The sequence below is a fragment of the Lepus europaeus genome, chromosome 17 (genome assembly GCF_033115175.1).
Source record: "Lepus europaeus isolate LE1 chromosome 17, mLepTim1.pri, whole genome shotgun sequence".
NCBI classification, from domain to species: Eukaryota; Metazoa; Chordata; class Mammalia; order Lagomorpha; family Leporidae; genus Lepus; species Lepus europaeus.
The window spans coordinates 44,869,143-44,889,886 of NC_084843.1; the positions used below are offsets into that span (position 1 = coordinate 44,869,143).

At 36.7% G+C, this 20,744-nt stretch overlaps 1 protein-coding gene across 15 annotated transcripts in view; it reads right to left on the reverse strand.

Moving 5' to 3' along the window:
* The window catches only part of PCDH15 (protocadherin related 15), a 725,080-nt gene that overhangs the window by 192,437 nt on the left and 511,899 nt on the right, over window positions 1-20,744 (reverse strand). For all 15 annotated transcript variants that reach the window (XM_062215103.1, XM_062215102.1, XM_062215101.1 and 12 more), the window contains 2 exons: window positions 18,351-18,575; window positions 3,160-3,276 (listed from right to left, as the gene is read on the reverse strand). In XM_062215103.1, the coding sequence (XP_062071087.1) occupies window positions 3,160-3,276; window positions 18,351-18,575 (342 nt within the window). The remainder of the gene's footprint in view (window positions 1-3,159; window positions 3,277-18,350; window positions 18,576-20,744) is intronic.

A 20,744-nucleotide genomic window follows, 5' to 3' on the forward strand; every position in this document is an offset into this window, starting at 1 on the left:
GGCAGCTCATGACAAGAGCCTCAGGTGATTACTCACGCCATAAATAGGAGTGTCAATTGTTAAATCAACAACGAGAGTCACTGTGCACTTGCTCCCCATGTGGGACCTCTATCCTTAATGTGTTGTACTATGAGAATTAGCAGTAAAACTAGTCTTCAAACAGTACTTTATACTCTGTATGTCTGTGTGGGTACAAACTATTAAAATATTTACTTTATATAAATATATAGTATAGAGTTGATCTTCTGTATATAAAGATAATTAAAAATGAATCTTAATGAAGATTGGATGGGAGAGGGAGTAGGAGGTGGGATGGTTTGGGGGTGGGAGCACGGGTATGGGGGGGGAGAACATCTATAATCCGAAAGTTGTACTTTTTGAAATTTATATTTATTAAATAAAAGTTTTCTAAAAAAATAGTAACAGTAGAAAATACAGCAGATTCATCCTCATAATATTAGTTCTGTCTTTATGGCACTGGCACAAAATAATGATTAAAAATCTATAACAATTTTTTTAAAAATATGTAACACAGTACTTGCATTCTGAGAAATGTAACACAATTTTAAAATTTTGACATGTGTGGTTTCTGATTTAGAGATGCAATTTGGAGAAATAATTCAAAAGATCAATTCAGAAAAATTAAACCAGAATACTATCAGTTTCAAGGATCAAAACTGAATCTGGTACTAACTGAATTTGGTTACTAAGTAACCAAAACTAGCACACTCATTATTCCATTTGAATAATTTGTAACTCCCTTTCATCTATTGAAAAGGCAGCATCATATATAAAATGTTAAAAACTATTACAATATGAACAGGCATTTGTTCTAGTTGTTAGTACACTGACCTCCCTCATTTGAATGGCAAAACTGAATACACAGCCCTGCTCCTGGCACCAGCACGATGGCTCAGGTAACTGCACTCATGTCACTCACATGGGAGACCTGGAGTGAGTTCTTAGTTCTTGGCTGCAGTCTTCCCTAGTCTCAGCTGTTGCAGGCATTTGGAGAGAGCACTAGTGGATAGGAGTACACAAGCTCATTAACTCCATCTCCTTCTCTGTCTCTCTCTCTCTCAAAATAAATTAAAAAAAAATTATAACAGTACAGAGAATGCAAAACTAATAACTTTTCCCAAAGAAGTGTGAAATGCATGCCTGGTACATTTCTGTAAAAGAGATTCTGGGCATAAAATAGCAACTTCTCTTTAGACAAATATTATGCATGGATTAATTTATAGAACAGGCAACAAACCAAGACAATTCTCTCTCACTTATGGATATGACCAGAATGTCAAGCTAGGTAGGGAAGGCATAGGTGCAGAGGTGAAGTAAGGATTTTACAACCTGTACTAAAACTTTGGGGTCAGTCCCAAATGGCTGAAATACAGTGCTACTTTTACTCTCTCATTAAAACCATTAAACTTAACATAAGTCTAAATTTGGCAACAATGCAAATTTCTTTGAAATTGAAGTTAAACCACTGTGTTTTTAAGAGACATTTGATAGTGTTATAATTTTAAGTTACAGTTATGCCTTTCCTAGAAGATTGCCAGTTTATATATTTAATCTGTTTTATTTGCTTGAGAAATATGAGAGGAAGAGACAGAGAGGGACAGATAGATAAAGAGTGAGAGTGAGAGACATAAAGAGTGTTCTCATCCTCTGGTTCACTCCTCAAATGCCTGCAACAGCAGCGGCGTGGTCAGGGCAAAGGCAAGGGCCAAGAACAAAATCCAGGGCTACCCCGTTGGTAGCAAGAACCCAGCTCCTTGAGCAATCACTACTGCCTTCCAGGGTCTGCATGGCAGGAGTGGGGATTCAAATGCAGGTATTCTGAAATGGACAATGGGAGTCTAAAGCACTAGACTAAATACCTACTCCTGTCAGTTTCTTGACCACAGAAACTGGTTAGCACAATGACCAGTACATAGTTGGTGCTCCAAACATGTGTCAAATAGAACTGAATGGGTGTTTCTAATTTCAAAATACATGAGTCTATGATAGTTTACTCAGAAAAAACAGATGAACCACCCATTTCACATTCATTATCTCTATTAGTGTATTTAAGGCTTTAAAAATTTACCCATTATATTTCCCAAGATGTAATAAATCAGTTTCAAAGACATTTTAACACATAAGAAAAGGAGCTTCTGAGTTAAAGGTCATTGCTTTCATGTTAACATTATTATGTTTCAAGACCTTATAGTTGCAATAGACTTTATATGAGCTTGTCACAATTGATGCTGCAAAATGTTATGGCTGCCATCACCTTTTATTAAAGAAAAAAAAAATTACCAAACTATTATTTATATTAGCGATAGAAAAACATTTCTGAATCACTCATGCCCTTCAGAGTTTTCATTTTTCTATTTTCTTACTTTTTGAAAAGATTCATTTAATATTTTCATTGTTTTTTTTTTCTAGAATCCATCAGACAACACTGTAGCATGAGCTCACTCAAATACTTAAATCTGCAGCATTCAGCCCTTATTAGAATAAAGAGTAAGTATTTCAAAAGCAAGCTAGGTATTTCTAGAAGACATTTTTATATAGTTACTACTTTCATATGTTATTTTAAATACATTAAGAAGTCATCATTAAGGAACATTTACTACATTTCTGCTATAATATTCTAGGGGAAACTCTTTCAGGAGAGGTAATCTGGGATATCTCAAAAGAATTGAAAGTTCTAAATGATAAAGTAATCTACAAAATAAGTTCTGAGAGCAATTTTAAGACTTTACCTTATCCAAATTAATACATTCAATATAAATTGTATGAGTGTAGTAGTTTGCTAACAAAATCATCTTATATGTATAAAATGGAAAATATGTGATTCTAAAGCTATCCAGATTAAACTAAGCTTACACTTCTCAGTAAAGCACCTAAAATGTGATTCCAAATGTAGACAAATATTTCCACATCAGTCTACCATGTACTGTACATGAATTGTGAACTCCAGTAAAAGAAAAGCATACCCTTAATTGCCCAGGGTCACTAAGAACCATGTGAAGCATGTTCTGTACCTTGTGGGTGCCATAGACAAGTGGACAAAACATCGTGGGAGGGAATGGTGTCTTGGGAACTGGATCAATTGTCAGTGTTAAAGATCTTCCTCACTAGAATTATGGGTATTCAACGCTTTCTACTTACAGGAGGGTCTGCGTCTTCAGCATAAACCGTTGTGATAGGTGTTCCCTTGACCGCATCTGGGGCCACCATGCCTTTGTAGATTCGCTTACTAAACACAGGAGGATAATCATTCATGTCCTGCAAAACACAATTAGGAGTTTCAGTTGAAGCAGGGGAGGAGCGCAGTGACTAGATGAACTCCTTGTCTTCAGATCACTCGATTCATTTTCCACTGCCAGCCTTCCATCCTCTCAATGCCATTACATTCAGTGTGGATGGTCACCTCAGAGGAAATTGGTAGAGCTTCTACACATTAATGAACGTGTGCAGTATCAACCAAAGGCCATTTCACTGGAGTAAGCAGTCTGACAAACCAAAAATGCACCTGTGAGAGACTGAAGTGAAGCTTGAAATTTTCTCTAAGATGTTTCTAAAGATATTATAGAATATCTTAACCTTTGAAAGCAAGAAAAACAAACTTCTTAAAAAATGCCACTCTACAAGAAAGGGCTCAAAAGACAGTTTTTATTTGCTTTGTTTTTGTTGCTTTTCAAAAGAGATCATTGTGTGTATTTGTAGCAATTGCAAATTATTTTGTATAATTAGCACAGTTTTATGATTAGAGCATTTCAGATCCAAACTGTGAAGTATCATTTGATATCATTTCACATATTTAGAGACATGTTAAATAATAAAAGAATACCCTGCAGAATACTACAGTAACTGCCTTTAAGATAGATGCACTGGATCGTTCTCTCCTTTTTAATTCCATCAGTTAGTATTAGCAGACACTAGTCTTGTTTATGTGATCCCTTTGACTCTTAATCCTATCATTATGATCATTTATGAACTGAAACTGATCACTCTGACTAGTGAGATGGCATTGGTACACGCCACCTTGATGGGATTGATTTGGAATCTCCAGGCACTTTTTTTTTTTTTTTTTTTTTTGACAGGCAGAATGGACAGTGAGAGAGAGAGACAGAGAGAAAGGTCTTCCTTTTTGCTGTTGGTTCACCCTCCAATGGCCGCTGCGGCCGGCGCACCACGCTGATCCGAAGCCAGGAGCCAGGTGCTTCTCCTGGTCTCCCATGCGGGTGCAGGGCCCAAGGACTTGGGCCATCCTCCACTGCCTTCCCAGGCCATAGCAGAGAGCTGGCCTGGAAGAGGGGCAACCGGGATAGAATCTGGCGCCCTAACTGGGACTAGAACCCGGTGTCCTGGTGCCGCAAGGCGGAGGATTAGCCTGTTAAGCCATGGCACCGGCCTCCAGGCACATTTCTAACTCTACCATTTGGGGGAAGTCCGATTGAGCATGTGCCGAACTGTACATCTCCTCCCTCTCTTATTCCCACTCTTATATTTAACAGGGATCACTTTTCACTTAAATTTAAACACCTAGAATAAATGTGTGTTAATTAAATAGTTCAACCAATAGTATTAAGTAGAACAAAAAAAAAATACTAAAAGGGATAAAGTATTAAGTTGTTCCCTGACAGTCAGGACAAGGGCTGATCATGTCATTGTTTCTCATAGTGTCAGTTTCACTTCAACAGGTTTCCTTTTAGGTGCTCAGTTTGTTGTCACCAATCAGGAAGAACATATGATATTTGTCCCTTTGGAACTGGCTTATTTCACTCAGCATGATGTTTTCCAGATTCCTCCATCTTGTTGAAAATAACTGTATTTCATTTTTTTTACTGCTGTATAGTATTCTATGGAGTACATGTCCCATAATTTCTTTATCCAGTCTACTGTTGATGGGCATTTGGGTTGGTTCCAGGTCTTAGCTATTGTGAATTGAGCTGCAATAAACATTAATGTGCAGATGGCTTTTTTATTTGCCAAATTAATTTCCTTTGGGTAAATTCCAAGGAGTGGGATGGCTGGGTTGTATGGTAGGGTTATATTCAGGTTTCTGAGAAATCTCCAGACAGACTTCCATAGTGGCTTTACCAGTTTGCATTCCCACCAACAGTGGGTTAGTGTCCTTTTTTCTCCACATCCTCGCCAGCATCTGTTGTTGGTAGATTTCTGAATGTGAGCCATTCTAACCGGGGTGAGGTGAAACCTCATTATGGTTTTGACATGGGAAGCAGGATACACAGCAGACTCATAGAATGGCAGATGTCCTAAACAGACTCTGGCCTCAGAATCAGCCCTTAAGACATTCGGATCCGGCTAAAAAGCCCATGAGAGCATTTCAGGCATGGAAAGCCAAGACATCTGGCAAAAAAAAAAATGACCTAAATGAAAGATCTCTGTGAGTGAGATCCCAGCAGAAAGTATGGACCATCAACAGAGGAGGTGCCTTTCTCTGAAGGGAGGAGAGAACTTCCACTTTAATTATGGCCTTGTCTAAGTAAGATCAGAGTTGACGAACTCAAAAGGCTTCCATAGCCTTGGCAACTCATGACAAGAGCCTCGGGTTATTACTGACGCCATAAACAAGAGTGTCAATTGTTAAATCAACAACAGGAGTCACTGTGCACTTACTCCCCATGTAGGATCTCTGTCCTTAATGTGTTGTATGATGTAAATTAATGCTATAACTAGTACTCAAACAGTACTTTACACTTTGTGTTTCTGTATGGATGCAAACTGTTGAAATCTTTACTTAATATATACCAAATTGATCTTCTGTATATAAAGATAATTGAAAATGAATCTTGATGTGAATGGGATGGGAGAAGCAGCATGAGATGGGAGGGTTGCGGGTAGGATAGAAGTTATGGGGAGGGGGGAAGCCACTGTAATCCAAAAGCTGTACTTTGGAAATTTATATTTCATAAATAAAAGTCAAAAAAAGAATAGATGCACTTATAGATAAGATAGTTAACCTGTTTAAGAACTTTCTCAAAGTGATTTATACACATTTCCACAACTTAGTGGTATATGTAGATTGTGCCTCACTAAATATTTATCAAAACTGTATTCCATTTCATGATCCAGTGATAGGCGTTTGGGATACTATGCTAACTCAAGAAAAAGATGTAAACCAATGTTTCCTTCTATGAAAATCAAACAAAACAAATATCTCCACCAAAACAGTCCTTTCATTCACGTCACTTAGCTACTATTGTATTGGCAACAACATTGATCCACAGGTTAATCACTTTGCCTAAATTAATCTAATTTTGGTGGATCTAAATAATAAATCAAGTCCCATGACAATAGAATCATTTTTAAAAAAGAATTTTGCCATTATTGGAGAATTATATACCTTTATTTCTCAATAGCAATTGCTTAATATCCTAGCTTATTTTTAAATGATCATTAAACTCTGCAGTATTGGGGCTCTTGGGGTCAAGCATATTGGGACACAAAGTCAAATCTGTTACTTATCTATTCTTCCTTGCAAACCACATTTTTTCTCATTTGCTATTGAAAATAAAATATTCTACATAATCTTTGTTCAGACACATTAATATTCCCATGCAACACAAATTGGTGATACAGACGTTAAGTGATTATATACTTCTCCTGTTGCAAAGAGGTCAGAATCATTATCTATTGCAAACAAACACAGCTTCCTTTTATGTTCAAAATTGAGTTGACTACTGAGTTGTGAATATGAATAAACTTGCAGCCTCTAAGAAGAAACGGAAAGATTAATACTATAAGCAAAACTGAAAAGTAAAGTATAATTCCCTCTGTTTTCATAGAATTCACAACCTCTTCTATGAATGAGACCTCCATTATAAACCATGAACTTCAGAATCTGAACAAATGACAGATACAGGAAGCATTCGTTCTCTATAATGAGGGGTGGGCAGGGTATTGATTTTGAGGTTGCAGTTGGGGCAAACATATAAAGCATTGCTCCTTTCAAGAGTGTCAGTTATTGTTTATGAGAGGATCTTGTATTAAAGGAGTGGAAATTGTTTTGCATCCCTAAATTATAATTGCTAATGATTCAAAAAGAAGCCAAACATCAGAGTTTTTGAGACATGTTTCCAAAGCTCAGCATTCAATAGGTTCCTAGGAATTTTCTTCTTTGTACACCTTTCCAAGAGATAGTTAAAACAGTAATATTTTTAAATTTTGATTCTCAGAGAACAAATGTGCCTTTCCAGTTCCACCAACACAGTTGCTTACATTGAGTATAGTGACCTTTATTTCGGAGGATAATATTCATAAGAGTCACCTTCTAAATCAACACACAATGGTTGTTTTATAATCTGGCCAAAAAAATTGATTAGATACAAACCTAAGGCTGTAAATAAATGGAGATCATTAAAAGAATTGGTATCGTCCCCTTGTATTTGCTGGCCACTGATGGTCTGAAGAATAAATCAATGTAGTTATTGTAGCAGTATTTCTTTTTATGACACATGGAACATATTTTTGAGTTACAACCTTTCATTGTGGTTAGGATCTGCAGCCAGTTGTACACAGCTCTTCCTCAATGCATTATTTAGATGAGAAAATTTATTGAAATGCAATGCCAACAAGCATAATCAATAGTTTGTAATATTTTGCTTCAAGGACACCTAAATGAAAATGTCCACAAATCTGCTTTTGTATAAATATTCTATTTCGTAATGAATTAAGGAAAAGCTCTTCTCCAAAACCATGCCTTTTCTATTGCCTATTCTTCCACTAGAGGGTAGTATTGGCAAAAAGAAACACTTCCTGTTTCATTCCTGTGTTGACACTTTTTTCATTAAAACCTTAAGAGTTTGCATCTTGTGATTATCATTTTTGTCAGCCTGAACAAAAATTAGTTCCTTATGTTTCTTGATGATTTTGAATGGCTCCCCACCATTCAAATAACACCATGATATTCTTAAAAAAAAAGAAATTATTTTACTAGGAAAGCTTGCAATTTGTTTTCATGTATCAAGCAAATAAAATTATACCTGAAGGTAATTAGCTAGCTGGGAGAAAACACGAGTTTTATTTATTTATTTTCCAAATTAAAGTATACAAAAATCACAGAAAGTACTACTTTGGCAGACGACAAAGTAGATTTAAGAGACTGTTTTAATGAGCCAGAAAAGGAGATAGAAACATTCTCATGTTTGTAAATTAAAAATAAGTTTCGGTTCTGAAAAAAAAAAAGATAATTTTTTTTTCTTAAATCACAGGTAGAGCATTTCCTTCCGCACAGGAGACTTTGCTTCAGGATAGAAGGGCACCATCAGAGTGCAGCTTGGTTATCTTCCAAAAACTGTTGATAGTACAGCCAGCACCAGCACTCACCTTCAATGTGTACCCTATGAGGACACACAGTAGGTGCAAGCCAGCAGTTGCTATGCCTTCAGTTGTGTCAATAGTCCCATCCAGCACTGACAGTACGCACATCTAGTCTGCCCTGCACCTGCCCTGTACATCTAACCTGCCCTGTACTCCAAAGGCCTTCAAACCTTATTGAGCTGATACCTATGCTTCCCAGGCAAAGTCTACTCATGCAGTTAATTCTGTCTGTTCTATTTTCTAATTTGTTCTATTTTCCACTCCTAAATTCCCCCTCTTTACAGTCCTACTTTTTCTCCCATTGTCGGCCTTCTGCTGTTTCTCTCTTGATTTCTCCTGTTGTCTTCTTGTATTAGTTGTTTCTATCTCTTGTCTTGGGTTTTACCACATTTCCAGTGAAATAAATGCTTTTCTGTTTTGCATGGGTCTCTCTTAAATCCAGCATTAACTTCCTTCACTTTATCTAAGTTTTATTTATCTACATATTTGAAAAAAATCAAAACCTGCACTTAAAGTTTCTTTGGAAGCTGCCTAAATTTTTTATTTTTTTTTTAAATTTCTGAGTTTGGAGCTCTTCTAAGTTATTGGCAGCTGCATATTATCCTTGACATAGATTTAATGGAAATCGTGTTTTGCCACAAACAGCATCTCATAACATCACAAACATCAAGTTCTTACTGTGCATCAGACAATATCTGAGATACAAAGATTTGGCTACAAACAAAAAAGACATGAAGTCTGCTTATACTGAGCTTATAGTTTACTCTGAAACACAAAAATTAAATAATTTCAGTTATGATAAATGTTAGTAAAGAAGCATAAATATATGAGAATGTACAGCAAGGAATTTAACCTAAGATGCCCAGTTTCCTGATCACTCATGCACTATTACACATACTCACACATAAATACAACCTTAATATATGTGAATAAATTAGAGGGGGGATCAGGCATTTGATGCAATAGTTAAGATTCCACTTGGGATGCCAGCATCCCATATCAAAGTGTATGGGTTTGAGTGCTGGTCTCACTCTGATACCAGCTCCCTGCTGTTGCCTACCTTGGAAGATAGCAGGTGATGGCTCAAGTACTTGAATCCCTGCAACCTATGTGAGAGACCTGGTTTGTGTACTGGGCTCCTGGCTTCAGCCTAGTCTAGACCTGCCTGTTTTGGGTATTTGAGGAGTGAACCAGCAGATGGAGGATCTCTCTATGTCTCTTTGTCCCTCTTTGCCTTTCAAATCAATAAAAATCAAAAAGTATTTTTTAAAGATTATTTTATTTATTAGAAAGGCAGAGTTACATAAAGAGAGGTCTTCCATCTGCTGGTTCACTCTCCAAATGGCCTCAATAACTAGGTCTGGGGCAGGCTAAAGCCAGAACCAGAAGTTTCTTCCAGGTCTCCCAAGTAGGTGCATGAGCCCAAGCACTTGGGTCATCTTCCACTGCTTCCCCAGGCCATTAGCAGGGAGCTGGACTGGAAGTGGAGCAGCCAGGACATGAACCAGTGCCACTTATAGGATGTCAGCATGGCAGACAGTGGCTTTACCCACTATGTAACAACTTCATCCCCAGTAATTTTTAAAAATAAAAAAAAAAATAAATTAGAGAAAGACAATACTGTGCAAAGCGGACAAACATTCTGAGTTAACCCATCATTCCATTGCAGTTTCTTTGTGTTGGGATGGTAATGTGTAATGAGATTTGATACATTTTTAAATTTTTCCTTGAGCTGTGACAGTATCATCAATTAGAATATGTGATTATTCTGAGGATAATATTTGAGCAAGTTATATGTAACAATATAAACTTACTTTAGAACTTTCCAATGGTCATAATTGTGTGAGTGTGTGTGTGTATGTGCGTGCACACAAGCCCATATGTTTCAAGTTTTAGTTTCACTGTATGGCAGGCATTTGCTAAACACATAAACTGTATCATACAAACTAATGTGCCTAATTTTACACATTGGCTATTATTTCTGTCATTCTTTCTGTTCTAAATAGAAAGAAACTGAAGCTGAGACATCAAGTTGCTAAAGACTGTCAAGCCAGAAGAGAGAGATCTGACTTAATTCTGGTGTGCCTTTTCTCCTACACTCATGATCCTGACATTTGGAGGTGAGGAGAAAGGAACCTAGGATCATCAATGTCAGATGCTGCAATTCCATTTTAAAAATTAATAGATAACTTTTTAAACAACTATGTGAAAAAACTATTTTTAAATTAAAAAATGTTGCAACTAATTACTATAATTTATCTTAGTAACCTAGTGGGCTTTCAAACATTTCATAAAGTCAATCTATCTCTCTGAAGATAATTCCATACTTGCTTAAAGTATAGTTTTTGCTAAAAATGGAGAGATATTGCAGTTGAATTTTACATTTAGCATAGCATCCAATTCAAACTTTAAGCCAGAATTAGTTATTTTCATAAGAACTAAGATTTTCTCAAATGGCAATCTGAAAAATTAGTCCTATCAGAGGCTTTACAAATGAAACAAGCTCATGATCATCAGTATTCCTAAGATTATAGAAAATTAAATTTTTTATTGAGATTCACAGTACACAATAGCATATTAAGACTCACATAAAGGCTTCCAATATAGAAATTTATATTTATGTAGCCCAATGTTTCCTAAATTTATTTGTCTATAACTTTTTTGGTATATCAAACAACTACTAGTATATTTAGAAAGCAGTGCTCTATAAAATATCTCCTGACATACCTGATTCTAATTATTGAAGGCACACTTATTGCTATTTGGAATATTATACACTGTTAGCTAATTAACCTTTTTAGAAAATATATAGAATATTCCAATACACCAAGAATGTTCCCCGGTGTGTAGCAGCCAGTTCATCCATGACAGTAGATCCTGTTGGGAAATGGTAGCTGTGCTTAACAATAAATGGTATCAGTAGCTATTATCACACCCATCGCCCCCTGAAAGGCAGTTCAGCTACGGAGACTTGTGTCAGTAGAAAGTCTCATCTCATCTGCTTTGGCAATCAGGGGCAAATATGATAATCAAGGAAAGTTAAAAGGACTTAATTACATACATTAGTAAGACATCTTCTATCAGAAACAAGCATGTGACATTTAGGGAGCTAAAAAGGAGACCTATAAAAATGTGAGGCAGAATGAGAGAATGTTCCATTTGCTGATTCACTCCCCAAATGCCTACAACAGCTTGGACTGGGCCAGGCTGAAAAAGAAGCCCAGAACTCCATCTGGATTTACCACGTGGGTGACAGGTGCCCGTGCACTTGAGCCATTATCTACAGGCTTTTAGGAAGCATTAGTAAGAAGGTGGATCAGAAGCAGAGTAGGCGAGCATAAAGCTGGCATTTTGACATGGGATGTGGGCAATCTGGCAGCTTAGTTGGCTGCCCCACAAAGCCTGTCTCTTGAGTTTAGTACTTTAAAAGAAATAAGTTGTGTGTTGCTAGTAAAACTTTGGAATAACAGAGTACAATTATCCCAAGAAACTACCTGCTTCAGCCCCATGGCATACCCTACCTGAAGCATTTACATTCTTTAAAATTGGTGGTGACTATATTAGAAAGAATGCATTAATAGGAGTCAACAGCACAGAATAGAAGGGAGGAAAATAATTGATAGCTATAATCTAAAATAAGTGTTTTCTCTAGGCCAAACAATTCCAAGGGAGCAAGAGGAGTGCTATAAAGGAAAATGATCAATTTATTTGGCAATATTCCCACTAGCTTGGTCACAAAAATCATCTTTTATTCAAGTTCCTCACTATGCAAAGGAAAAGGAAGGGTGCTGTTAATTTAAAAGATGTCCAGAGTACCTACTTTGTTTAGTCTTAGGCTACTCCCTGGTTTCCCAATCTATGACTCCTCTGACCAAATCAAAACCAAGATTCCACCAATTCTGCCACAATACAGCAGCTACGGCACTGAATGTTGCAAGTCTATGGTTTACCAAATGCCACCTTGGTATTGAATATAGTGTTTCTATATAGAAAGACTATCTTCACTCTTCTCTGCTAAAGGTAAGAATACTACTTTGCTCTCTGAAGAAGAAAACCCTTTTGAAGATGAAAGTGCTAGTTGTGGGGTCAGCATTGTGGCATAGTGGGTGAAGCTGCTGCCTACAACAACGGCATCCAATATGGGCGCCTGTTCATGTCCCAGCTACTCTACTTCCAACCCAGTTCCCTGCTAATGGCCTGGGGAAAGCAGCAGAAGACGGCTTAAGTATTCAGGTCCCTGCCAACCACATGGGAAACGCGGATGAAGATCCTGGCTCCTGGCTTCAGCCTGGCTGGTGTCCTGGCCATTGCAGCCATCTGGGGAATGAACCAATGGATGGAAGATTTCTCTTTCTATGTGTGTCTGTCTCTCTCACCCAACTCTGACAAATAAACAAATATTGAAAAAAAAGAAAAAAAGAAAAACAAGGAAGTGTTAGTTGCATCTTTCAAGACTATTTTTCACAAAAAACTTACAGTTTGGTCTTCCATCGGGGTTTCTCCACTTTTCCCTGCCCACCCTCACCCTGGGATACACTCTAATACAGATAACATGATCAAGGGTGAGTTCAGGCTCCTTGCTTCCTAGGTGTGTCACACGTGTCTCTCTGTCTCTACCACCCTTGTGCAGCCATTTCACTCAGCAGTCCAATCAACAAAATAAATTAGGTCATCTGTTTATCTTGGACAAGATACTCCTTTTAATGCTGTCCAGTATTATAGACATTTACACAACCAGTGTTCGTGATTTGTATTCAATTTTCAGTTTTTGGTAGAACAGAACTATTCTTTCTGTGTGTTTTCTAGGTTGTTACTTATGTTGTGAGATCAGATATATATTATGACTTAGTTTGTAAGGTCAGATTTCACACTGGCTCTTCCTCCATAAACTATTCAGAATTTTATTTTAATTTTTAGATATGTATCCATTATCCATACTATCTAATAACCTATGGTTTCAATTATTCTAGGCAGTCAATAAAATTACACACTACAAATGACTTTGTTTTTATCATTGTTCTGTGAAGTCTTTGCAACTTTGGATCCCTGAAACTTAACACAGAGAAAGTTTTTGCAGGCATCATTAATACATGTATATTGTTTATTCTGTGGACATATTTTTTCATTTTTAAAAAAAGATTTAATTATTTTATTTGAAAGGCAGAGTTACAGAGAAGTAGAGGCAGAGAAACAGAAAGAGAGAAAGAGAGAAAGAGAGAGAGAGAGAGAGAGAGAGAGAGAGAGAGAGAGAAGAGAAGAGAAAGAGAGAGAGAGGTCTTCTTTCTGCTGTTTCATTCCCGTAGATGGCTGCAAAGGCTGGAGCATGGAGCCAGGAACTTCTTCTGGGTCTCCCATGCAGATGCAGGGGCCCAAGGACTTGGGTCATCTTCTACTGCTTTCTCAGGCCATAGCAGAGAGCTGGATCAGAAGTGGAGCTGCTGGGACATGAACCAGTGCCCATGTGAAATGCCTGCACTGAAGATGGCAGCTTTACCTGCTATGCCACAGCACCAGCCCTGGACATATTTTTCTTTTCAAATACTCTTCGATTTTCCCATTCTTCCTCAAATTTAGGATAATTTTTATCAGTTAGACATAAATGCTTGTTATTTTCTCTTTTTTCTTCTTCCCTACAAAATAATTATGTTTCTACTCATTTTAAGAGAGAGAGATCTTAAAGATGTTTTTCCCTTGGTGACTGTTTTGGGTGCAAATATCTCTGAGCAAATATCATGCAATTATATTATCAGCAAAACAGCTTGTCAGTATTACAAGTAAATAAACCAGTAGCAGAAAATTTGCAAGCTTGGGAAAGATCTATATTTTCAGAGAAATAAGAATTTTTCTTCATTATTCCCTAAAAACAAGCTAGGATAATTTTATAAGCCTTAATGGTATTTAACAGACCTTTTAAGTTCTGTTTCTGATAAGTTCAACCTAAGTTATTAAAAAAAAAAACAGTATATCAAAAGACAGTCTGATTTGGGGAAAATTTCCCAGAAATTTTATTTTGCTTCTAACAACTTGGAAAGTAATAAGAACTGATATTTGTTATTAAATGATAAGTTTTATTTTGAATGTGCAATAAATAAGAAACCACTATGTATAGGTCAGGAATCCTTGACTAGTGAAATGATTTGGCTTCTTTAAATAAGAGAAAGAAGCTGAGGCCACAAAAATTGGACCCAAAATCTCCAATATCCAAGGAATAAATGAAAACTATTAGTGAATAAATCTTTCTCAGATGTTGCTGTAAGCCTAACGTGATTATTCTTACATTAAATACCGGGCGCTGGCAACATGAAAAACTTTTCAGGAGGCTTAAATCCCAAACACGGAATTAAGGCTTATTTCATACACATCTTGCTTTTTAGATGAGATTTTTGAATCGTATTTAATGTCCTGTATCAAATCAGGCCAAAAAATGAACCCAAACTTAATCCAGAGCAGCCAAACCAATACCTGTGAGTATTTACATCTAACCATTATCAACCACATTGTCCTGAGTGAAAAGGCCATGTCATTTTGGTATGAATCTTTGAATGTGGGGGAAAAATGGATGGAGGTAATTAATAAAGTATTTTCTTCCTTTTTTTTTGTTCAAAAACTATCCGTACATTACCAACCTTTCTGTTTGTTATGTTGGAAGCGTTCAATTCCACCAAACCATATGAATAGTTAAGGATACATCAGGGAAAGTTGCCTTACGTTTTTTTCCCCTGACACAGAAGCCATTTTGCTAAAATTATTCCATTTAGATTATTTTTACCTTGGTGAGATAAATTTTTCTGCTTACATATTACGACATCTTCATAGCCAATATCACATTCCTTAATTTTTTATTAAGGGATTTCTAAACTTCAAAATGGCATAACATACTACTACTAATAATGTCTCAAAATAGAAAGCAAACTCCCTCCTCCCTTTCCCTCAGCCCATGATGTCTATGATTTTGTGATGTCTCCATGCCACTAGAATTCCAAATATGTGTGTGTGTACACACACACACACGAAAAATTGAGGCTAGTAAGATGGGATGATATGCAAAGCCATTGCCTATGACATTGAAATCCCATATGAGCACTGGCTCGAGTCCCAGCTGCTCCATTTCTGATCCTGCTCCCTGCTAATGTCCTAGGAAGGCTGCAGAGGATGGCTCAAGTGCTTGGGACCTTGCACCCAGGTGGGAAATGCAGAAGAAATTCCTGGATCCTGGTTTTGCACTGGTCCAGCTCAGGTAGTTGGGGTTATTTAGGGAGTAAATCAACAGATGGAAAATCTATCTGAATCCCTCTCTCTATAACTCTTCCTTTCAAACAAAAAATAAACAAATCTCAAAAAAGAAAGAATTTTATATCATCTTGCTCTTGTTGGCTACCTGATGACTTTAGAAATGTACAGATGTATTCCTGCCAGGAACAGAAGAAAGTTTCCTTGGGTGACTCCAGTTCTTGAAGGGTTATTCCAGCGGAGAACTATATACACCCATGGTTGTCATAGAAACAAGGTCAAGCATGACTTTTCCAAAATTCCCATTTTTATAGGAAACTGCATAGAGTAACCATTGTAGAAGAAATCATCACGTTTCTTGGGCTTTGTTTGATTATTTAACAAATAAACAAAATACAAGCTATTGATTTTCTTAGATGAAAAAATATTGGTATGAACACATAGAATGTTTTAATGATTACATCAACATAATTAGAATAACAGTATTTTCCCTTCAGGCTAATGTCTCTACATTTGGATTTTTTTTTTTTTTAAGATAATCTTTCAACGAGAATGGGACACAGGAACTGCTCTATGGCTTTTTCTTCACTTGACTTGGGATTATATGCAAGCACATACATCAATGCCATTTCTACTCAGGACTACAGCTGCAACCTCTAAACCACGCTGGAAAGGAGACCATAAACTCCCTATATTCTCAATCTTCTAACTCTGTAGAGTTTTATCAGAATCTGGCTGCTATTTTCTCACTGATACATGTGGTTTTACACTTATTTCTTCCATTTTGGGTCTATATTAAGACATTAAATGGTTTAAAGGAATAGGAAATATATCCATTTCAGGCATTTAAAATTATATTCAGCACTAAATTTTCATTAGGAATAGGAACTCAAACTATCAAAATCTTTCCTTGTGTGATCTGTTTCTCTTTTTTTACCCAGTATCCAGTATCTGAACCAGTGATTTTTGTTTTTAGTTTAGTCTTTTTTTTTTTAAATTTATTTCTTTACCTGCTATGCCACTGTGATGTCCACATTACTAAATTCTTTGTGACCTATACTAGGTAAACTATACTAAGCAATTGAACTTAAATACATTATAGACTATAATTCTAGGATCCTCAAAAGTGCAAATTAAAAAAAAACTCATAGAAGCAAACAAAATCTCAAAATGTAATGGTAGCAAAGTAAAATGATTATAGGTGCCTAAGATTTTCAGCATGATCTCCAGGATCAAATCTCTTAACAAAGCTGGTCCCGTGACTCATTTCTGTCCCATTCAGTTATTATTCATTTCTAGCAACTGCACAGAGTACAAACAAACCACTATGTAGTGAACTGAAGTGTTGACTGGCAAAGGTTGTGCTCAGATCCTACCATATGAGCCTTTACCTAAACATTAATCAAAATGAAAACTTTTTCCACACTTCTTTTTTGTCTAAGATCACAAATTTTATTTCAATATGGAAACTTGATTTCTTCTGTCACCTGATAAAAAATCTGAACCATACTCATCAATTATATATTTGAGGTATATCATATTAGCAATCAAAATGAATAAATTGTGAACCACAGTACCTATATTAAAGAAGTTTTTAACTTGCATAATTATTCATATTCATGTATTTCATTCATAGACTTATTGAAACATCATAAGCTTCAAGTGTTTCACTTATCATACAGAGCTCTTGTCTCCTTTTCCTTTCCTCTTTCTCCTATCCTTTCTCTTTGTCTTTCCATCTTTCTGTCTTCTCTCACTCTCACTCTTGCTTATTGTGGATATTTTTGTCTACTTCTGATGTTTTAACTATTTAGTACCAAGAAAGTACACTTTCAACTTTCTATTCTCTTCCTTGACCAAAGAAATGTTTTTCAACATACCATGATTATGAAAACTTTTGCTTTACATCACCTAAGAAACAGATATCAAGTAACCCAATAATTATTTATATGTGTATATTGTAATAGAAGTATTTCCCTTAATGTTCTGAATCAAGTATAAAATTATTCATATTTTCCAAAAATTCTGCTATACATTACTGTCCTCAAGGAAAGGTGTTTCCTTGTAGCATCTACAAGTTTAGGACGAAGCTCAAGTGATCTTTCGGTGCACTAATATTTATGAATTGCCGAATTGCTGTATTTATATGACTTTTTCTCATGTCCACTTTTAAGACATTCCTTAGAATTTCCCAAATTAAAGAAGCTATGTTCCTTCAGGCAGTCATCTTGCATTATATTATAATAAATGAGGTAATAAATTCAGATAAGTTAACAGAATCATCAGTTCTGAAAATGGTTGAGCCAGAATATAACCTCAGTTCCATTTGATTCTGAAGCCTGTTTCATGCCAAAGTTTTGGGTTTTCTAACTAAACCAAATTAACTGGTTCTAGAGACCAAGACCTTTTTACCTTTCAGTCAGATTATTTTAAAAATGTTTAAATTAAAAATTTACACTGAGGTTTTATCTCTGGTGCTATGGAATTTGGAAAAACGCGTAGGCTAAAGAAGTTTCTACTTGACTGAGTGATATGACTAGTTGCATACCCATATAGCCATGGTCTATAAATTCATATTGAGAATCTCTTTCAAATTTATCTTTTACAGCTAAAAGCATACTTATTTCTCAAATCTTCACACATACTTCATATTAAGAATGCCTTAGCTCTGGGTCTGGTAGCATGGTGCTAACATGAATTATAGCCACAACATATGATAGGTATCATATAAAAATCAAAGCTGCACATGGAGAGAGCAATCTGAAGTCATCTCTATTCCTTACCTTTACTACCACTGTGACAGTAGCAATACCAGGTGGCATTGTTCCATAAATATCAAAAGCCTCCACCAGAAAAGTGATGGTCGCTTCCTGGTCTGGAAATGCTTCATAATCCAAACTCCGTAAAAGTGATAGTTCTCCTGTAAATGGATGTAGTGCAAAAAAGTGCTTCACTTCTGGGCTTCTTATCCGATAAGACACATTTGCTCCAAGGTCAACATCTTTGGCCTGTAACAAGTTAAGCAGAATAGTTCTATAAATGGCATTACCAAAATAGAGACATGTAAGACTGATGGCAATCATGTCCTAGAATAACATGAATAGCATGGGTGTAAAGATCACCAAAAGACACATCAATAAAGAAAAGCATCTTTGTTAATTTTTCACAAAGAGGGAGGGAGGGAGGGAAGACGTACAGAGGGAGTAAAAGATAAAGAGAGAAACAGGGAAATTGACTCACATATTTAGACAATGTTTACTTTATTATTTGATTTTGACTGAAATATCACTAATTAAATGGATCACACCACAGTTACAAATGTCATACATGTTTATTATTTTTGCTAGTTTAGTGATCATTAAAATGGTATTTTATATAAAATAAATATTACTGGATGATTTCCATAAACAGAGCAATACTAAAGGGCTATTAAAAATGTAAGTAAAAATTTCTTCCCATAGTAACTCTATATTTCATTCATAAAATCCTTTTGTTTATAGAGAGCAATGAGATGAACCAAGGCACAGTCTGTGCCCTCCGGTTTATGTCCTTAGAGAATAAACAAGCCTGACACATCAGGGACCACGCAGGATGTGGCCTCTTAGTGGAAAACTACTGAGGCAGGGCTAAAACAGCTCAGGCCAGAGAGTACTGATAACGCAACCTTGTGTGACCTTGTGCCTTAAGACCTTGTAACCTTTCCCCTACTTGCACAAGCATTGCAGCTACAAGATAAGCTCCTTCTCCTTCCCCCGCCCGACACCCTGCCTTTATGATATATAAGTGTGTGGTTGAAAAATAAAAATTGCAGCTTGATCAGGACCCTTGTCTTGCTTCCGTCTTTATGTCTCCTGTCCCTTCATCTCTCCTTCTAGGTGCTCGGCTCCCCGCGGGACACTGACATACCAAAATATAAGGAAGAAATAAATGATGTCATTTATAAGGACTCTGAATTGTGAATGCCATCCTCTGGGTAAAAGGATAAGATCCTGTAGAAGGGGAATGAATGTATTACTCTGCAGTACTGACTGGCAAAGTAACTCAGGTAGAGAAATGGAATAAGTATGATGACAATACGCTCCTGTGAACTTCAGTCTCACCCCCCCACCCCCCCAGTGAATCACTGACATTACAGAAAAAGATCTTGTGAAGCTAGATATTTTTATTATGTCCTTTTCTGGCCTAAAATTTATCTTGCTTCCCAATTACATTTTCAATCAAGCTTGATCTCCTGACCACAGTGAGAATCAGCATGACACATTTTCTTGCTCTTACCCCTCTCCCCCACAATCTCTCCTCTCTCCAAGGATTTTAGGCAGATTTTTTTTTTCACTGTTTTGCTTCAGTAACTCTTACTTGGCCCTCAGTTCACAATGTAGAACCAACTTTCCCAAGTTATTGTTGGGTTTGCTCTCAAGATTAGCTTAGGAGCTCTACCTGTGACTTCCTAGATTCCTTGTACCTCCATTTTAGGATGTTTATTTTAACTATTGACTAACTGACTCAGAACTAGTCTAGTAACTGCCTCAGAATGAAAACTGCATGAAAGCAAGGAATCTGCCATCTCCACCTTCGAATCTCCAAAAATGAGCAGTGGACCCGTTATACCCTGAAGATGTGTGCTTGTTGAATGAATGCACAGATGGAGGAATAAATGAAGAGATAATTGTTCTTTCACTGGTCACCATCTTCTTCATTTGGAATATCTTCTGATTTGAAATATGGAAGGAATATAAATTCTTGAAAATCATGCTAACAAATTCAAATATGTGCTTTATAGGATATATTAGGATAATACCTTTGTTTTTTTTCTTTTCTTTTTTCTTTTTTCTTTTTCTTTTTTTTTTTTTTTTTGACAGGCAGAGTGGATAGTGAGAGAGAGAGACAGAGAGAAAGGTCTTCCTTTTTGCCGTTGGTTCACCCTCCAATGGCCGCTGCGGCCGGCGCATCGCACCGATCCGAAGCCAGGAGCCAGGTGCTTCTCCTGGTCTCCCATGCGGGTGCAGGGCCCAAAGACTTGGGCCATCCTCCACTGCCTTCCCGGGCCATAGCAGAGAGCTGGCCTGGAAGAGGGGCAACCGGGACAGAATCCAGCGCTCCAACCGGGAATAGAACCCGGTGTGCCGGTGCCGCAAGGTGGAGGATTAATACCTTTGTTTTTTCTAAAAAAACATTTA